The sequence below is a fragment of the Trachypithecus francoisi genome, unplaced genomic scaffold (assembly GCF_009764315.1).
Source record: "Trachypithecus francoisi isolate TF-2019V2 unplaced genomic scaffold, Tfra_2.0 Lachesis_group6, whole genome shotgun sequence".
NCBI classification, from domain to species: Eukaryota; Metazoa; Chordata; class Mammalia; order Primates; family Cercopithecidae; genus Trachypithecus; species Trachypithecus francoisi.
This window is the reverse complement of record NW_022681471.1, coordinates 26657028-26671684: the sequence shown is the minus strand read 5'-3', so window position 1 is coordinate 26671684 and position 14657 is coordinate 26657028. Positions and strand designations below refer to the sequence as shown.

At 40.1% G+C, this 14657-nt stretch overlaps 1 protein-coding gene and 1 long non-coding RNA gene across 2 annotated transcripts; both read left to right on the top strand.

Annotated features, from left to right (window-relative positions):
• Window positions 1-182: 182 nt before the first annotated feature.
• On the top strand, window positions 183-5844 carry LOC117078468 (phosphatidylinositol-binding clathrin assembly protein-like). The gene is made up of 3 exons (XM_033202011.1): window positions 183-687; window positions 2682-2824; window positions 5752-5844. The coding sequence occupies exons 1-3, from the start codon at window positions 609-611 to the stop codon at window positions 5842-5844; spliced, it is 315 nt and encodes a 104-aa protein (XP_033057902.1). The 5' UTR covers window positions 183-608.
• Window positions 5845-6818: 974 nt separating this feature from the next.
• On the top strand, window positions 6819-7410 carry LOC117078491. Its single transcript, XR_004434998.1, has 3 exons — window positions 6819-6914; window positions 7073-7165; window positions 7284-7410. It is a non-coding gene; the product is annotated as an uncharacterized LOC117078491 (long non-coding RNA).
• The last annotated feature ends 7247 nt before the right edge of the window (window positions 7411-14657 follow it).

Sequence of the window (14657 nt, the reverse complement as noted above, 5' to 3'; positions counted from 1 at the left end):
ATGCTGCCTGAAGAGTAGGAAGACATGACCTCATGCAGGCTACAGCCCTGACAATGTGTGACTGAAGCGTCCCTAACAATGCCATATCAAGAATTTCCAAGGTATTGTCACAGGATCACCTAACTTTCCAAGACCTGACGATCTCGCGACCTTTCATGTGGAGTCCCCAACATGTCCCCCTTCCTCATAATATTCATTAATGGTTGTTGTTTATTTTGTTACTGTGTCTTGTAGTATGCAAAGTGCCCTAGCTCCTCTAGAGATGCCCTGCCCCAAACCTGGACTTGCCCTCAGAAACCAAGTAAGTTCGTGGTACATGCCTTCTTGGGCCGGGCAGCCTTCTTTCCCAGCATTCTTGCAGAGCGCGAGCTCCTCGCAAGTTCAAATCCCACCTCATAATGCTGGATGTCTGCGTCAGGCTGCATGAAGTAAGCTCCCCTGGTGAGGGCTCCCTGCAGGGTCAGGCATTTCTTCCGTCACCTGGGGCTCCTCGTCCAACACCAGGGGTGCCGGTACTCTGCTCAGGGATGCGGTCCTCTGTGGTCTGGAAGAGGTGGGGCTGGACTCTCTCGCCATCACCCTTGTGACTGGCGGTCTGCGACTCGCCCATGGGGTTATCTGCATCCAAGGCTGCCCTCAGGGCGACCACCAATGAGCCCACGGAGCCTGAGCCGAAACAACTGGCTGGTGAGTAGGAGGCCGAGTATGGGCAGCCCACGCCGCTAGTGCAGTCTGAGTGGGGAAGAACCTCCTAATGGCGGCACCTTGTTCCCCTCCCCTTCCCCCACTCCCCTCCTACTCGCCTCAGTGCCCTCCCCTTTTCCACGTCCCTGCAGGAGGGGGAGTTTGAACTGTCATTTCTAGTAATCTTTGATTGAGCACAGAAGGGAACCTCTGGTGGTTTTCTTTTTTTTTCCTATTTGAGACAGAGTCTCGCTGTGTTGCCCAGGCTGGAGTGCAGTGGCGATTTCTGCTCACTGTAACCTCTGCCTCCCGGATTCAAGCGATTCTCCTGCCTCAGCCTCCCAATTAGCTGGGACTACAGGAGCCCGCCACCACGCCCAGCTAATTTGGTATTTTCAGTAGAGAGGGAGTTTCTCCATGTTGGTCAGGCTGGTCTTGAACTCCTGACCTCAGGTGATCCTCCTGCCTCGGCCTCCCAAAGCGACCTCTGGTGTTTTTAACTCCAAATTCCAAAATATTTAGAAATTATTCAACTAAGATAGGAGACAAACAGGGTGGAATAATAACCCAGGCTTCTTAGAAAGGTTTCTTTTCCCAAGTTCACCCCAATGCTCTTATAAATTATAACATTCAGCGAGTCTTCTGAAGGAAAGTCTATTGAATACATTCTCCCTTAGGTATTCCTAACCTAACATCCATGAATAGGCTTTAGAGTGTCCATGGCACAATTTTTGTGCCCTGTGTATGTTTCTAGGAGGAAGATTTTTGATTCCTAGAGTGACCCGTTGCTCAAAGGATAGACTCCCAGTCTATCCAGTCTAGCCCCACTCCCTGTTGTTTGACCTTATAGTGAGCAGTGACTTCATAAACAATGTGTGCTATTGGTAATATAATTAAATTTTACTGCTATTGAAACCTTCATCGCTAACTCATTCTTTTGGTCACCCCTTTATTTTGGTATTTTGCTTAAACTATTCATTGACTTAATCTGTATTTGCCTTCTGAATTTTTATCTTCTTATCGTCATGATAATGTGCATGTGTTACAGCAAGTTACTAAGTTAAACAGAGATTAATTTCATATATATATGTTTGCTAAGCATTATTCTCAGCAGGTCACATACTAGGAGTCTCTGTGTATATTACACAGTCCTGGATACTTATGTAATATATGCCAGAATTGGCTTCTGAAAACCTAAAGAAATGCTCATTAATTAATAAGTGCCATGGATGAAGTTGTTGCATAATGATAGCTTGTAGACAGTTTTGAAAGCAAAGAGGATTTTGAACTGGTAAAAAGGAGGGAATCATTGCATGTTCTTGAATGTGAAAATCAAATTATGAAACTTAACTTTTGAGGGGCTGTATGAAATGAATTCATGAATGGTTATAGGCATGAGACCAGAAATTTAAAAGCTGTCACAATAAACTAGGTACAAAGCTATGAGGTACTGAACTCAAGAAATAGAAGCAATAAATAAAAGGATACAGGATGCAGATAAAAGGGTCAGAGATGGGGTGACAGTACAAAGAAAGTTCCTAACTGAACCTTCATGGAATGACAGTTTTCTTGAGAGAAGCAGTGACAGTGGTTAATAGCTTGGTCTCTAGGGTCAAACAAATCTAATTTCAAATCCCAGCCCTGCCATTTAACTATCTGTATGATCTTGGGTATGTCACCTTCTTCAGTACTGTTCATTCATTTAATAAGTATTGACCAGAACCTGTTATGTGCCATCTGCTTTGCTGGGCCTTGAGGACCAAAATGGATTCATTCCCACCTCATCAAGTATGCAAGATAATTAAAAGCATTAAATATCATGTAACATATAACAGTGCAAATTGTAATACATGTAACGAAGAAAATGTTTTTGAGGGTTCCCTATGTCATTTCTCCGACATTTGATTGCATCTGTACTTAAGTTAAAATTACCAATTTTGGTTTTGAAAATTATTTCTCAGTCTGTATTCTAATGCTTGTCATTGTCTCTAATTTAGATCTAATACAGTTCATCAATGAAACTAACATGAGTGTTGAACATCTGGCTAATGTTCTTTCTGAAAAAACTAGGAGCAGTAGCTGGGTGGTGGTGTTCAAAGCCCTGGTTACTATACATCACCTCATGGTGCACGGAAATGAGGTGAGCATGATGTATATTCCAATGGTAGTCATTTCCTTCCTTAGTACAAAGGACTGTAAGCATGCAATTGCAAAATGTTCTTGGTTTGTCAAGGGCTTACTACCTTTTACTTTAATTAGTGGCAAGTGAGGGAAGCGAATAGCAGTATGTGTTTAAAATATTTTTATCTGTTTTTATTAATGATATATCTTTGTGATCAGTATTTTTGAGGTGTATCATTTTAATCACTGATAAAAATAGCCACTGGATAACAATTTAATTCTTTAGAGGATTTAGACCCCAAAAGCCCCTTAGAAATGCGTTACCTCATTACTGCTTTACTTTGCCAAGAGAGACTGTACACCTAAGCATATTACCTCATCACCTACCCATCTCTCTATATTTTACAGAACAACTGGAATGCTCCATAGCATTAAATTACTTATTATTTTCTATTTTAAATTCACAAACATTTTTCCTCAGTAAGTTTTGTATTAAAAGATTAGGGTTTAGAAATTGGCTGGATTGCCATCTGATCTTTGACAAACCTGAGAGAAACAAGCAATGGGGAAAGGATTCCCTATTTAATAAATGGTGCTGGGAAAATTGGCTAGCCATAAGTAGAAAGCTGAAACTGGATCCTTTCCTTACCCCTTATACGAAGATTCATTCAAGATGGATTAGAGTCTTAAATGTTAGACCTAATACCATAAAAACCCTAGAAGAAAATCTAGGTAGTACCATTCAGGACATAGGCATGGGCAAGGACTTCATGTCTAAAACACTAAAAGCAACGGCAGCAAAAGCCAAAATTGACAAATGGGATCTAATTAAACTAAAGAGCTTCTGCACAGCAAAAGGAACTACCATCAGAGTGAACAGGCAACCTACAGAATGGGAGAAAATTTTTGCAACCTACTCATCTGACAAAGGGCTAATATCCAGAATCTACAAAGAACTCAAACAAATATACAAGAAAAAAACAAACAACCCCATCAAAAGTGGGCAAAGGATATGAACAGACATTTCTCAAAAGAAGACATTCATACAGCCAACAGACACATGAAAAAATGCTCATCATCACTCGCCATCAGAGAAATGCAAATCAAAACCACAATGAGATACCATCTCACACCAGTTAGAATGGCAATCATTAAGAAGTCAGGAACAACAGGTGTTGGAGAGGATGTGGAGAAATAGGAACACTTTTACACTGTTGGTGGGATTGTAAACTAGTTCAACCATTATGGAAAACAGTATGGCAGAACAGATGAGTGAACAAACAAGAACACTCATGACGAGTTGATGGGTGCTGACGAGTTGATGGGCGCAGCACACCAACATGGCATAAGTATACATATGTAACAAACCTGCACGTTGTGCACATGTACCCTAGAACTTAAAGTATAATAAAAATAAAAAAATAAAAAAGAAATAAAAAAAAGAAATTGGCTGGATTTTGAAACTCATTATAAAGCAACAGTAATTACACAGTATAGTATTGGTAAAAAATAGAACATATGTATAAATGGAACATAATAGAGAGCTTGGTTATAGAACTGTACTTCTATGGGAACTTGGTGGCACTAAAAAATGTGGGGAAAAGTATGAGGGAAGAATTTAAAATAAAGCCTATTGGCACAAACAGCATCCCTATGGAAAAAATAGAATGAGATGCTTATATTACTCCATATACAAAAATAAATTCCACGTGGATGAAATATCCAAATTCAAAAAATAGATAAAATTGAAGAAAATGTAGGAGAATATGCTTATGACATTTGGGTAGCGAAGGCACCATAGTTAAAAGAAGATATTTGCAACATATATACTATAGACCAAAGGTTAATATTCAGAATACATAATTAGTAAGAAAAAGGCACTACAATAGACTAATGAGCAAAAGAAATGAACAGAGGATTTATACAAAAGGAAACCAGAATGTCTAATAACCATCTGCGGACATGCTCATATTAGCAAAAATTAAAATTTCTGACAGTATGAATAGTTGGGAGGACATTGAGGTAATGGGAATTCACATACTCTGTGGATACATGTAGCTGCTGCAGTTTATCACTGTGGAGAGGAGAACATTGAGACACACTTAAAAAGTTGAAAATGCCCATCCCGGTGACTCAGCAAATCCACTTCTCACATCATGTTTATAATAATGAAAAACTAGAAATCACCTAAATTTCCATAAGTAGAGAACAGATAAAATTTAGTGTAGTTATACAACGAAATGCTGTATTACATTACATGGGATTGTATACCAACAAGGCTAGATCTCAAAAACAATGCTAATAGAGGAAGCAAACTGTAGAATGACACTTAGAGTGCAAAACTACTTATGTAAAAAATTTTAAAAATACACACAGTACTTGTCCATGGAACAAATACATGTGAAACTATAAGGAAAATAGACTGTAAAGATAACACATTAAAATTATGATACCAGTTACTTCTAGGTAGAAGCAGGAAATAGATCTTGGGGATGGGGCTTTATCTGTAACCATTTATTTTCTCTTATTTTAAAAATACACTTGAAGCAGGTATGTCAGAAAGTTAGCAGTTATCATTTCTAGGTAGTGGGGTCCACAGATGTATCATATTATTATTTGCATACTTCTGTAACTTAAAATTACTCAAAATCAAGAGTGGGGCATGGCTAGATAGAAAGTCTTAGAGGGAAACAGTGTGTATTCACATGAGTTTTAATGTTTAACTCCTTGTTTATTTGGGGAGTATATAAACAGAGGAGAGTTGGCAGCACTGCAAATCCTTATGTTGGCCAGCACAGGATTATGATTGTGTGCAACTTAATCAATGCTCCTGAAATAGATACAAGGTGTGTGATAGAATTAAGTATACATTCATGATGACAATCATTAACGAACTTTTTGTGTGTACAGAAACTAATTTTAGAATTTGGCACATTTGTTTGACAGCGTTTCATTAAACATGTTTCATGTCAGAGCTCTTTGTTCACTTTACACAATTTCCTGGATAAAAGTGTCATAGAAGGTAAGATGATTCTTTGATGGAAATATTTCCGTATGCCAAGGAGGGAAAAGTTCTAAAAATCATGCCTGGTTAAAAAAAGGTTCTAAATTATGAAGGCTGCGATGTGCTACACATTTTAAGAATGTAAATAATCCCCAAATTCATTGATACAACATATATTTTGGAGCTTACTAAGAATAACAGAATATGTCATGTGCTAGAGACAGAAAAGTTAATGAGACCTACAGGTCTTTACTCAGCGAAGCCTTGTCTAGCCTACCAAAAATTGCAGCACCTTTACACCAGTTCTCTGACTGGGTTTATTACTTCCCCTTCTCACTGACTGTCTCTGTGTTCCTTTTTTTTTTTTTTTTTTTACATAGTTGTCTGTCATTTCCCATTGAAATGTAAGCCCTATGAGGGCAGGAATGTTTGTCTGTTGTTTTTCACTGCTGAACTTCCCGCACTTAGTACATCGCCTGGCTTATAGTAGGCACTCAATGATTGTTTAATGAATGAATAAATTGAAGGGGAATCAGCATACATTTGGAGGTTGAGTAGAGATTAGTTGAGTTTCTACCATGGCCGCCTTCTCCTTTTTCTCTATGAAGTAGGCGGCAGGTCATTTGCTGAGTGGAGGGAGAGAGGAGATGGGATAGTGGCTGTGGGATGAGGAGAGTAAGGAAAATGCTAACAATTTATAATAGTTTCTGTGAAAATGTCAAAGGAGCTGATACAATTCAATTATTTCATCTGTTCAGGAATATCACCATCAATACCCCATTAAGGGATGATATCTAGGCTCTAAGGAAATAAAAATTAATCTTTAACAGAAAGCTTGAAGAATGTTGGAATAGGTGATTAATAAAGACCATTCTAGCTTTTGTGCTTCAAAGATATTATTGAGGTATACAGGTGAATGTGGAATAAGTCTTTGCATTTATTGACATATTATAAAAAGCTACTGTTGGTTGAATTGGAAATAATAAAAATATCTCATTTTTAGGCTATGCTATGTCAATCTTCATCAGACGATACAGCAGGTACTTGAATGAAAAGTCACTTGGGTATAGAATGATCTCATCTGCATCACAAAAACCAAGAGAGGGTCAGTAAATATCATTAGTTTGTAAGCAAGAAGTACTGGACTTACATGTGGTCTGCTTTGTAGTTTGTCAAAAACAGCCCTATTTCAAGATGCTGATGTCACAGTGCTTCTAAAACTCTTAGTTATTGAGGTTCATGATTTTCTTTCATCTTTTATAGGACAGGTGGTGTGATGAGAACTATGAATACTGAAGAACTGCTAAACACACTTCCAGTTATTCAAACCCAGTTAATGCTCTTCTTAGTTTTAACGTAAGAGCTTTATAAATTTTGTTTAAAAATATAGTAAATAGCATCCTGTAACTCTAGGTGGGAGAAATAATTTTCTAGCTGTGGTGTTAATTGGTTACTCTTTTTATTTAATTTTCAGGCAAATCCTGATGAACTCACTAATGGTATAATACATGCTGCTTTTATGCTCCTCTTTAAAGATTCCCTTCGTCTCTTTGCAGCTTATAATGAAGGGATCCTTAATCTGCTAGGTAGGATAAAGAATAAACTTTTTAAATGATTACTTTTTAAAGCGTAAAATGGTAAAATAATTTATTTGTAAAAATCCCTTATCTCTACATTTAGACTCACATTTGCTTTAGATACAAAATAGAAAATCTTTGCAGGGTCATGTATACTTTTAAATACAGATATCATATTGCTTCATTGGTTAAACATTATTTGGCTAGTTAGCCACAAAACTTTTCCACTTTTATGTAAGTGCTAACTGATATTTCTGGGAAATTTGTCGGGGAATCAACCTAGGTTGTCATGTTTATTCATTATATGTTAATAAGGCCCATTTCCATCAAGGTCAAATAACACAGTTTTGACTTTCCTAAGAAGGTAAAGCCTATAACATAAGTAATTGTTATTGATGATATACAAGCATATATTTTTAGACTTTTCAGGAAATTGCTGTCATCATTTAGCCCTAATGAATGATTCATTTAGCTGCAATTATTCTCTAAACTTAATTGACGAGAATTTGATAACTTTTCTTACACTGAAGAAATACATAGTATTATACATTTGTAGGGTTATAAGAGAGCTTTGTATTAATCAAAAAGACTATAGACTAGAAGTCGCTGAAATTAAAATCTAAACTATCTGTGCATGCTATTAAATTCCATATACGCAGCACCAGTATTTGGTATACAGTAGTTACTCCATAAAAATTTGTTGATTATGGGGATTGAGCAGTGCTATTTCTTTGTTATTAAAACAGAAAATAACTTGATTAAAATTATAATTGTTTTGAACAGGTTAAATTCATATCCAGAATTAGCTTAAAATGGAATAATCAGAATGGAGTAAAACTTGAAAATTGCTAAGATATTGGCTCCTTTATGGTAATTTTTTTCTATTTTTAGACAAATATTTTTACATGAGGAAGAACCAATGCAGGGAAAGTTTGGATATTTACATCAAGTTCCTTGGAGGAACAACCAAATTGACACAGTTTCTGAAAGTTGCAGAGGTACAGTAATCCATTTCTACTTAAGATGTTTCTTTTTTTGCAATAATTTAGTATCAGTTGAAACTATACCTCTTCCCTCCACCACCATAACTACACAAACACACAGAAATTGGTAGTTGTTTTAACTACTTTGTAAACAGTAAAACTAAAACTAAAGTTAGGTACTTCAAATGTACTATCCAATGCACTTGCACTCAAAAGCAATCTTACAAGGACTTCTGTTTGCAGCCATAAAGATAACCAGTACCAAGCTTACCCTCCCACCAGAAACAACTCTAAAAGTAGACCAAAATATATATGACATAAGTCTTTTAAGGTAGTGAACAATAGGTAGGATTGTGGTCACTGAGAGAAACACTTGAGGTGAGCCCCATGTTCTCTCTGACACTCAGAGGAACCCAAGCAGGATAAATACAAGGAGAGCCACACGGAGGCGAGCGATAGTCAAGCTTCTGAAAACCAAAGAGAACAAAGACATATTATCCATGGGAGAATGACAATATGAATAATGGCTGACTTCTGACTACTTGAAAAATTAGAATACATTTGTATGATATCCAAAATACAGCTTAGCTCTTCTCAAATCAGCAAAAACTCAGTAAGCTGGAAACCATCATTCTCAGCAAACTAACACAAGAAGAGAAAACCAAACACCGCATAGTCTCACTCATAAGTGGGAGGGGAACAATGAGAACACATGGACACAGGGCGGGGAACATCACATGCCGGGGCCTGTCAGGGTGTGAGGGGTTAGAGGAGGGACAGCATTAGGAGAAATACCTAATGTAGATGACGGGTTGATGGGTGCAGCAAACCACCATGGCACATGTATACCTATATAAGAAACCTGCATGTTCTGCACATGTATCCCAGAACTTAAAGTATAATAATAATAATAAAGTCTATCCTTAGGGTGTAGGATATAGGGGTGTACTTAAGTGTGCAAGGCATACTTTAGCCTGGTAAAGTACCAGCCCAGGAAGACATCATACTCTTGGGGTATTTTCTCTTTCGTGCACACAATGGTCTCTCAGTTACATTTTTGTTGTTGCCACTCTCTGCTGTAATGTGTACTTTCACCTGCATTTTTTATTTCAGCAAGTTGGAATTGACCAGAGCAACATTCCATGTATTACTCAGGTCAGTGTATCTCTCCTAGGTGTTTAAGTGATGTTTTTGCCTTTGTTTATGTGTTTATTATATTAATCGTCATCTGAGACTCTCCATCCTTTGCTATGTACTTATGTGTGTGCATTTTCATTTCTCCATAAGTAACATATATATGTGTGCTTATTATGTATGTGTGTGTGTGTGTGTGTGTGTGTATAACAACTAGACCATGCTTCTAATATTATCGGTAGAAACAACAGGGTATTTGGAATAATGAACTTAGGTTTGAGGGCTGCCTTGTGCACCTTTCAGGTATATGGTCTCAAGCAACTCATTTCCATTCTCTGTTCCTCATTTCTGCAACTGCAAAATGGGTGTGATGCACCACCTGGCTCATAGTAGTGTTGTAAGAATCAAATGAGCTCAGGCTTTTTTTCTTCCTCAGCAACTAGTTCTCAGGGATCCCCTCGTGGGCACAGGTCTGACCTGGGGTAGAGGTGGCAGTGCTGGAGGTGTGGACAAGATGGGCCTCAGGCAACCTGCTTGTGCATCCTACTTAGCCCTCTGGACCTGCCTGTGCTCCAACCCAGATGTACCATGGGGCCTGAGCAGCAGGGCTTCTGACCCAGCCTGGACCTACTACAGAACCCTTTCCTGCTCTGGGCCCCCAAATTTAAGTGGCAGGTCTAAAATTTAGGCCACCTGGGGTATGGGTGAGAGCTGTTTTCCCTCCTGTGGGAATATGCTGTCTCCAGAGCCCAAAGAAGCCTACGAGGTATCATGTATCCTTTTTTGTTGTGGGAGGTACAAGATGCAATACTTTGTCTTTTATTTTGGATGTCATGTCCTGGTATGCCTCTGACCACTGGAACCCCCCAAATTTTATCAGTGTGAAAAGAATGTAGACTGCATGTATCTTTCACTATACTGCCTACTGCCTGCTCATCTGATCCTGTGAGCGTGACATCATGGATACGGTGGATCAATTTCATGTTCTGAGGAGTGACCAGATGGTCTAGATTCTAACTTTATTATGACAGAAGACGAGAGAGTTAACACAGCCATGGGTACAAAACTGAAAATATAAAGTGCTGTTCCTTCCATGTGCCTGTGAACTCTTTCTGAGTCACACTTCTGATGGTGATAGAAAGCAACATAGTCACCAAATCAGCAGCCACATATCGCGTACCTAAAGCTGCATTAACTCCACCTCTACCAAAGAAACTATCATGGCTGGCATAGTGGCTACAGTTGGGCTACTACTTGATTGATTTTGCTGTAGTTGTTAATCTCCAGAACCCAACTGGTTTCGATGGGGAATGGGGACTATCACCACTAATATAATCCTTTCTACTATTTAGATTTGTGCTAATTTCTGCCATCCTCTTGGGAGGTAGTCCTGTGGTGTTTTTTTTTTTTTTTTTTTTTGAATCTACTATTTTGCTTGGAGGGTGATTGGGGGCTATATCAGAGGCATGCCCCTAGCTGAGTTTTCCTGTGACTTAACTATAGTCATAGGCCTAGAGGACAGGAATGGAGGTGGGAGCAGATCCTGATGGGGCATGTAACTTGTGGAGTAGAGGCCTCTGTATCATCTCCAACAAGGGAGGCTCAGAGGTTTCTGGAAAATCTAGAGACTCAGGACTTTCACAGCCATCCCCCAGCTGTCCCCATCCTATATATCAGGACTGTGTGGCAGACCTGCCTTGGTTGGGACTAGAAGAATGAAGGATTATCTGAGATAACACATGTGGAATGCTCAGACAGTGCCTGGTTCATGTGGCAGTCATATGTATGCGAAGAAGCCTGTGAATAGAGAGAAGATGAAGATGTAGGGGAGAGAGGATGGTTGCAGATGCAAATAAAGTGTTAGGTTTAGTGGCAGAGAAGGAGGGAGGTTTTGGCTGATGGCTTATAAGTCTTTGAAGGAAAGGAATGTGTTCTCTCAAGTATACACAGCACAAATATTCCTTCATGTGCAGACAAGTACAAAGACAGCTTGCACTTAGCCCTGAAATCCCACAAAGTGGTCCACAATGGGAACCACTGTTGGGTGAAATAATGCATGGCTTCCTGAATGAGAGGTTTCAGATGACCAGTGATGGGAAGAGAGAGAGACAATGAGAATATCTGGGTTAGTAGGTGAGTAGAGTTTCATTGCCTCATGGCGACATAACCAGTTGATTTCAATCAACATGCATTCATAAACATGCTTGACTCCTTTTCAGTTATAATGAATGAGACACAATCCCGGCCCCTGAGTTCCCGAAAAAGACTGAACAAAAACTACACATGAAGAATCACTAGATATCTACATTGTATGTAGTCCTCTGATTTTTTTCTACATTGACCTTTCTTCCCTAAGGGAAGTGGTGGGGGCAGCGAGGGGACCTTTGCTGGGAACCACAGTCTCAGCCATTGTCAGGATACAGATGAGCATTAACTGACCAGCACCTGTGGCTTGTGCTGTAAGGGACATTTGTCAGGAGGAGTACCTGAGTGGAGGGCCACATTTCCCACGAGTCCACCCTCCTCCTTACCTCAGCTCTGGTCTTCCTGAGATCAAAAATGAAGTAGATGGCTGCAGGAGAGCCTGCAAAAGGCAGGCAGGGATCTTGCTGGTAAACTTTCATGCAGATTCACTCCTCTGTAAATCAACCCTTTTTCTGGAAGAGCTTCCTTATCAGTACGCTGGGCCCTGGCCTCAGCCAGTACAGAAAGTCATTTGTCAAGGCCTTCAGTTGGCAGACGTGCTCCCTGGACTACGCGCTTTCTCGGGTGTCCCAGAAACCCTGGAATGGAGTGAAACGCAGGGCTACGTGGGAGAGCAGAGAGGCGAGAAGTAAGTCAGCCCCGCCTTTGCCCAACTCAGTGGGTCTCCTTGAGAGAGGTTTGCAGTTTCAAGGATACTTTTCAGCCAATCTGCTGCGAGATCCTGTGAAGGGGTGTGAAGGGTCTTCCTCTGTGACTGTAGATTGGCCAGTCTCTCCTTGTGTGTCTTAACAGTTTTCATTACACTTTATGTGAATTAATGCAAAACTGCTAGGTTTAAACTGCTCGCCATTTTAGGGATCCCTTCTGGATTTTACCTTCCTTAAGAGGAAATTTTCCTCCTTTCCTCAGTTCATCCTTTCTGCCTTGGCTTTGACGTGGTCTGGAGGCCACAGAGCCTCCTCCTGAGAGCCTCTCTCTGGTGTGTCTCTTGGTGTCTGTCCATCGCTCTCCTCTGGATCATTCCCTGTGGTTCCTGTTGGGCGTGGCTCCCATAAACGCACATAGCAGGGTCTGCTTTGTCTGCAACCTGATGCATTGTTATTTTTCACCAAAACTCGCAGTCCAGACATAACATTTCCGGCCACACTCTTTGTCAGAGCTCCAGGGGCGCAACCCTGGGGACCTGCTGGAAGGTGCCACCGTGACGTGTGCCTAGATGTGTTTTCCCTCAGTTACCACCGCGTTCCTGTGGTTCTGGTGGCTGGAGGGTGACCGTGTGCTTCATGAAGGGGGTCCTTACTGCTTCCCATCCACCCTTTTCACGGAAAGCCCCTTGTCACATGTTGTCAGCGTTTCTAAGCGATTTCCTGCCGATCTTGTCTGCTAAGATTGTGGCAGCGTTTCCACAAATTTATAGCTGGCAGTGAATTGTCCCAAAGCAAATCAGACGGAATAAAATGTTTCCAACACTGTTCAAATGCTGACAACTTTTGTTATTTATTCTCTCAGAATTGTTCCTTAGCTCTGTCCACACCTCTGTAAGTAGTTCATTAAATGCTTCTCCCACTGCTAGCTCAGCAGTTTATATCACCCATCTTCCCCCCAGATCTGCTTCTCATTCTGTGTACCTTTCTCATCCTTGATACTCTCTCCCGCAACTCCCCTTACAATCCACCACTGAATCCTAATGACTTTGTCTGCAATGCCTCCTCTTTTCTGCATTTTAGCTTCAACTTCCATCCTTTCTCACCTTCCAACCAGTCTGTCTCCATATACTCTGCCCCCTGCTGTTTGTTTTACGCAGTGCATCCAGAATGCAGATCTGATAACATCCAAAATAGAGATCTGGTCATTTCACTTCTCACTTAAAAGCCCTAGAAGGTCTCCCAGGATTCTGAGGACAAAGTGCAAGCTCCTCACCATTGCTTTTAATTTAAGGTCTTGCACTGTTGAATCCTTGCCTACTCTCCAGCTTCATCTCCCTTACTCTCCCCTCTGCTCTTTCTGCTCTAGCAACAGGGTTCATCTGTGCCATATGCCTTCCCCAGGGCCTTTGCGCATGTTATTCCTCTGTCTACAATGCTCCTTCTTTCTGTACTGACCTACTACTTATTCCTCAGCTATCCTTCATAAAGATAAGTATACACAGCACAAACTATTACTTTCTTCAGGAGGGCTTGCTTCCCGGACTTCCCTGACTTGGTTAGATTCCCCTGCTTCAACACTGAGTATTGTGTACCTCTCTTTCATGCTACCGTTTATAACTTAAAATGATTTTACATTTATTTGTGTGATTGTTTGATATATCTTCTCCTTATCTGTAGACTGTAATCTTATGAAGCTTGGGATCAAGTTGTTTGTGCTTATCGTTATATCCCAATTTCTTATGGTAAATTATCATAAATATTTCTTGAACAAAGAATCAGTGAATGGTTCACGAAAGTTGGTGGAATATAGGATTCTGGTGAGGAATTGGCCTTATATAAGAGGGAGTCTACTGTTTCTATTTTTAAGATTTTTTTTTCCTCATAGGTTTTTGGGGAAGAGGTGGTATTTGGTTACATGAGTAAGTTCTTTAGTGGTGATTTGTGAGATTTTAGTGCACCTCTCTCCCAAGCAGTATACACTGAACCCAGTTTGTAGTCTTTTATCCCTCACCTCCTTCCCACCCTTTCTCTCAAGTCCCCAAAGTCCATTGTATCATTTTTATGCCTTTGCATCCTGATAGCTTAACTCCACTTGTTAGTGAGAACATACAATGTTTGGTTTTACATTCCTGAGTTGCTTCACTTAGAATAATGGTCTCCAATCCCATCCAGATCACTGCAAATGCTGTTAATTTATTCCTTTTTATGGCTGAGTGGTATTCCATTGTATATCTATACCACAGTTTCTTTATCCACTCGTTGATTGATGGGCATTTGGGTTGGATCCACATTTTTGCGGTTG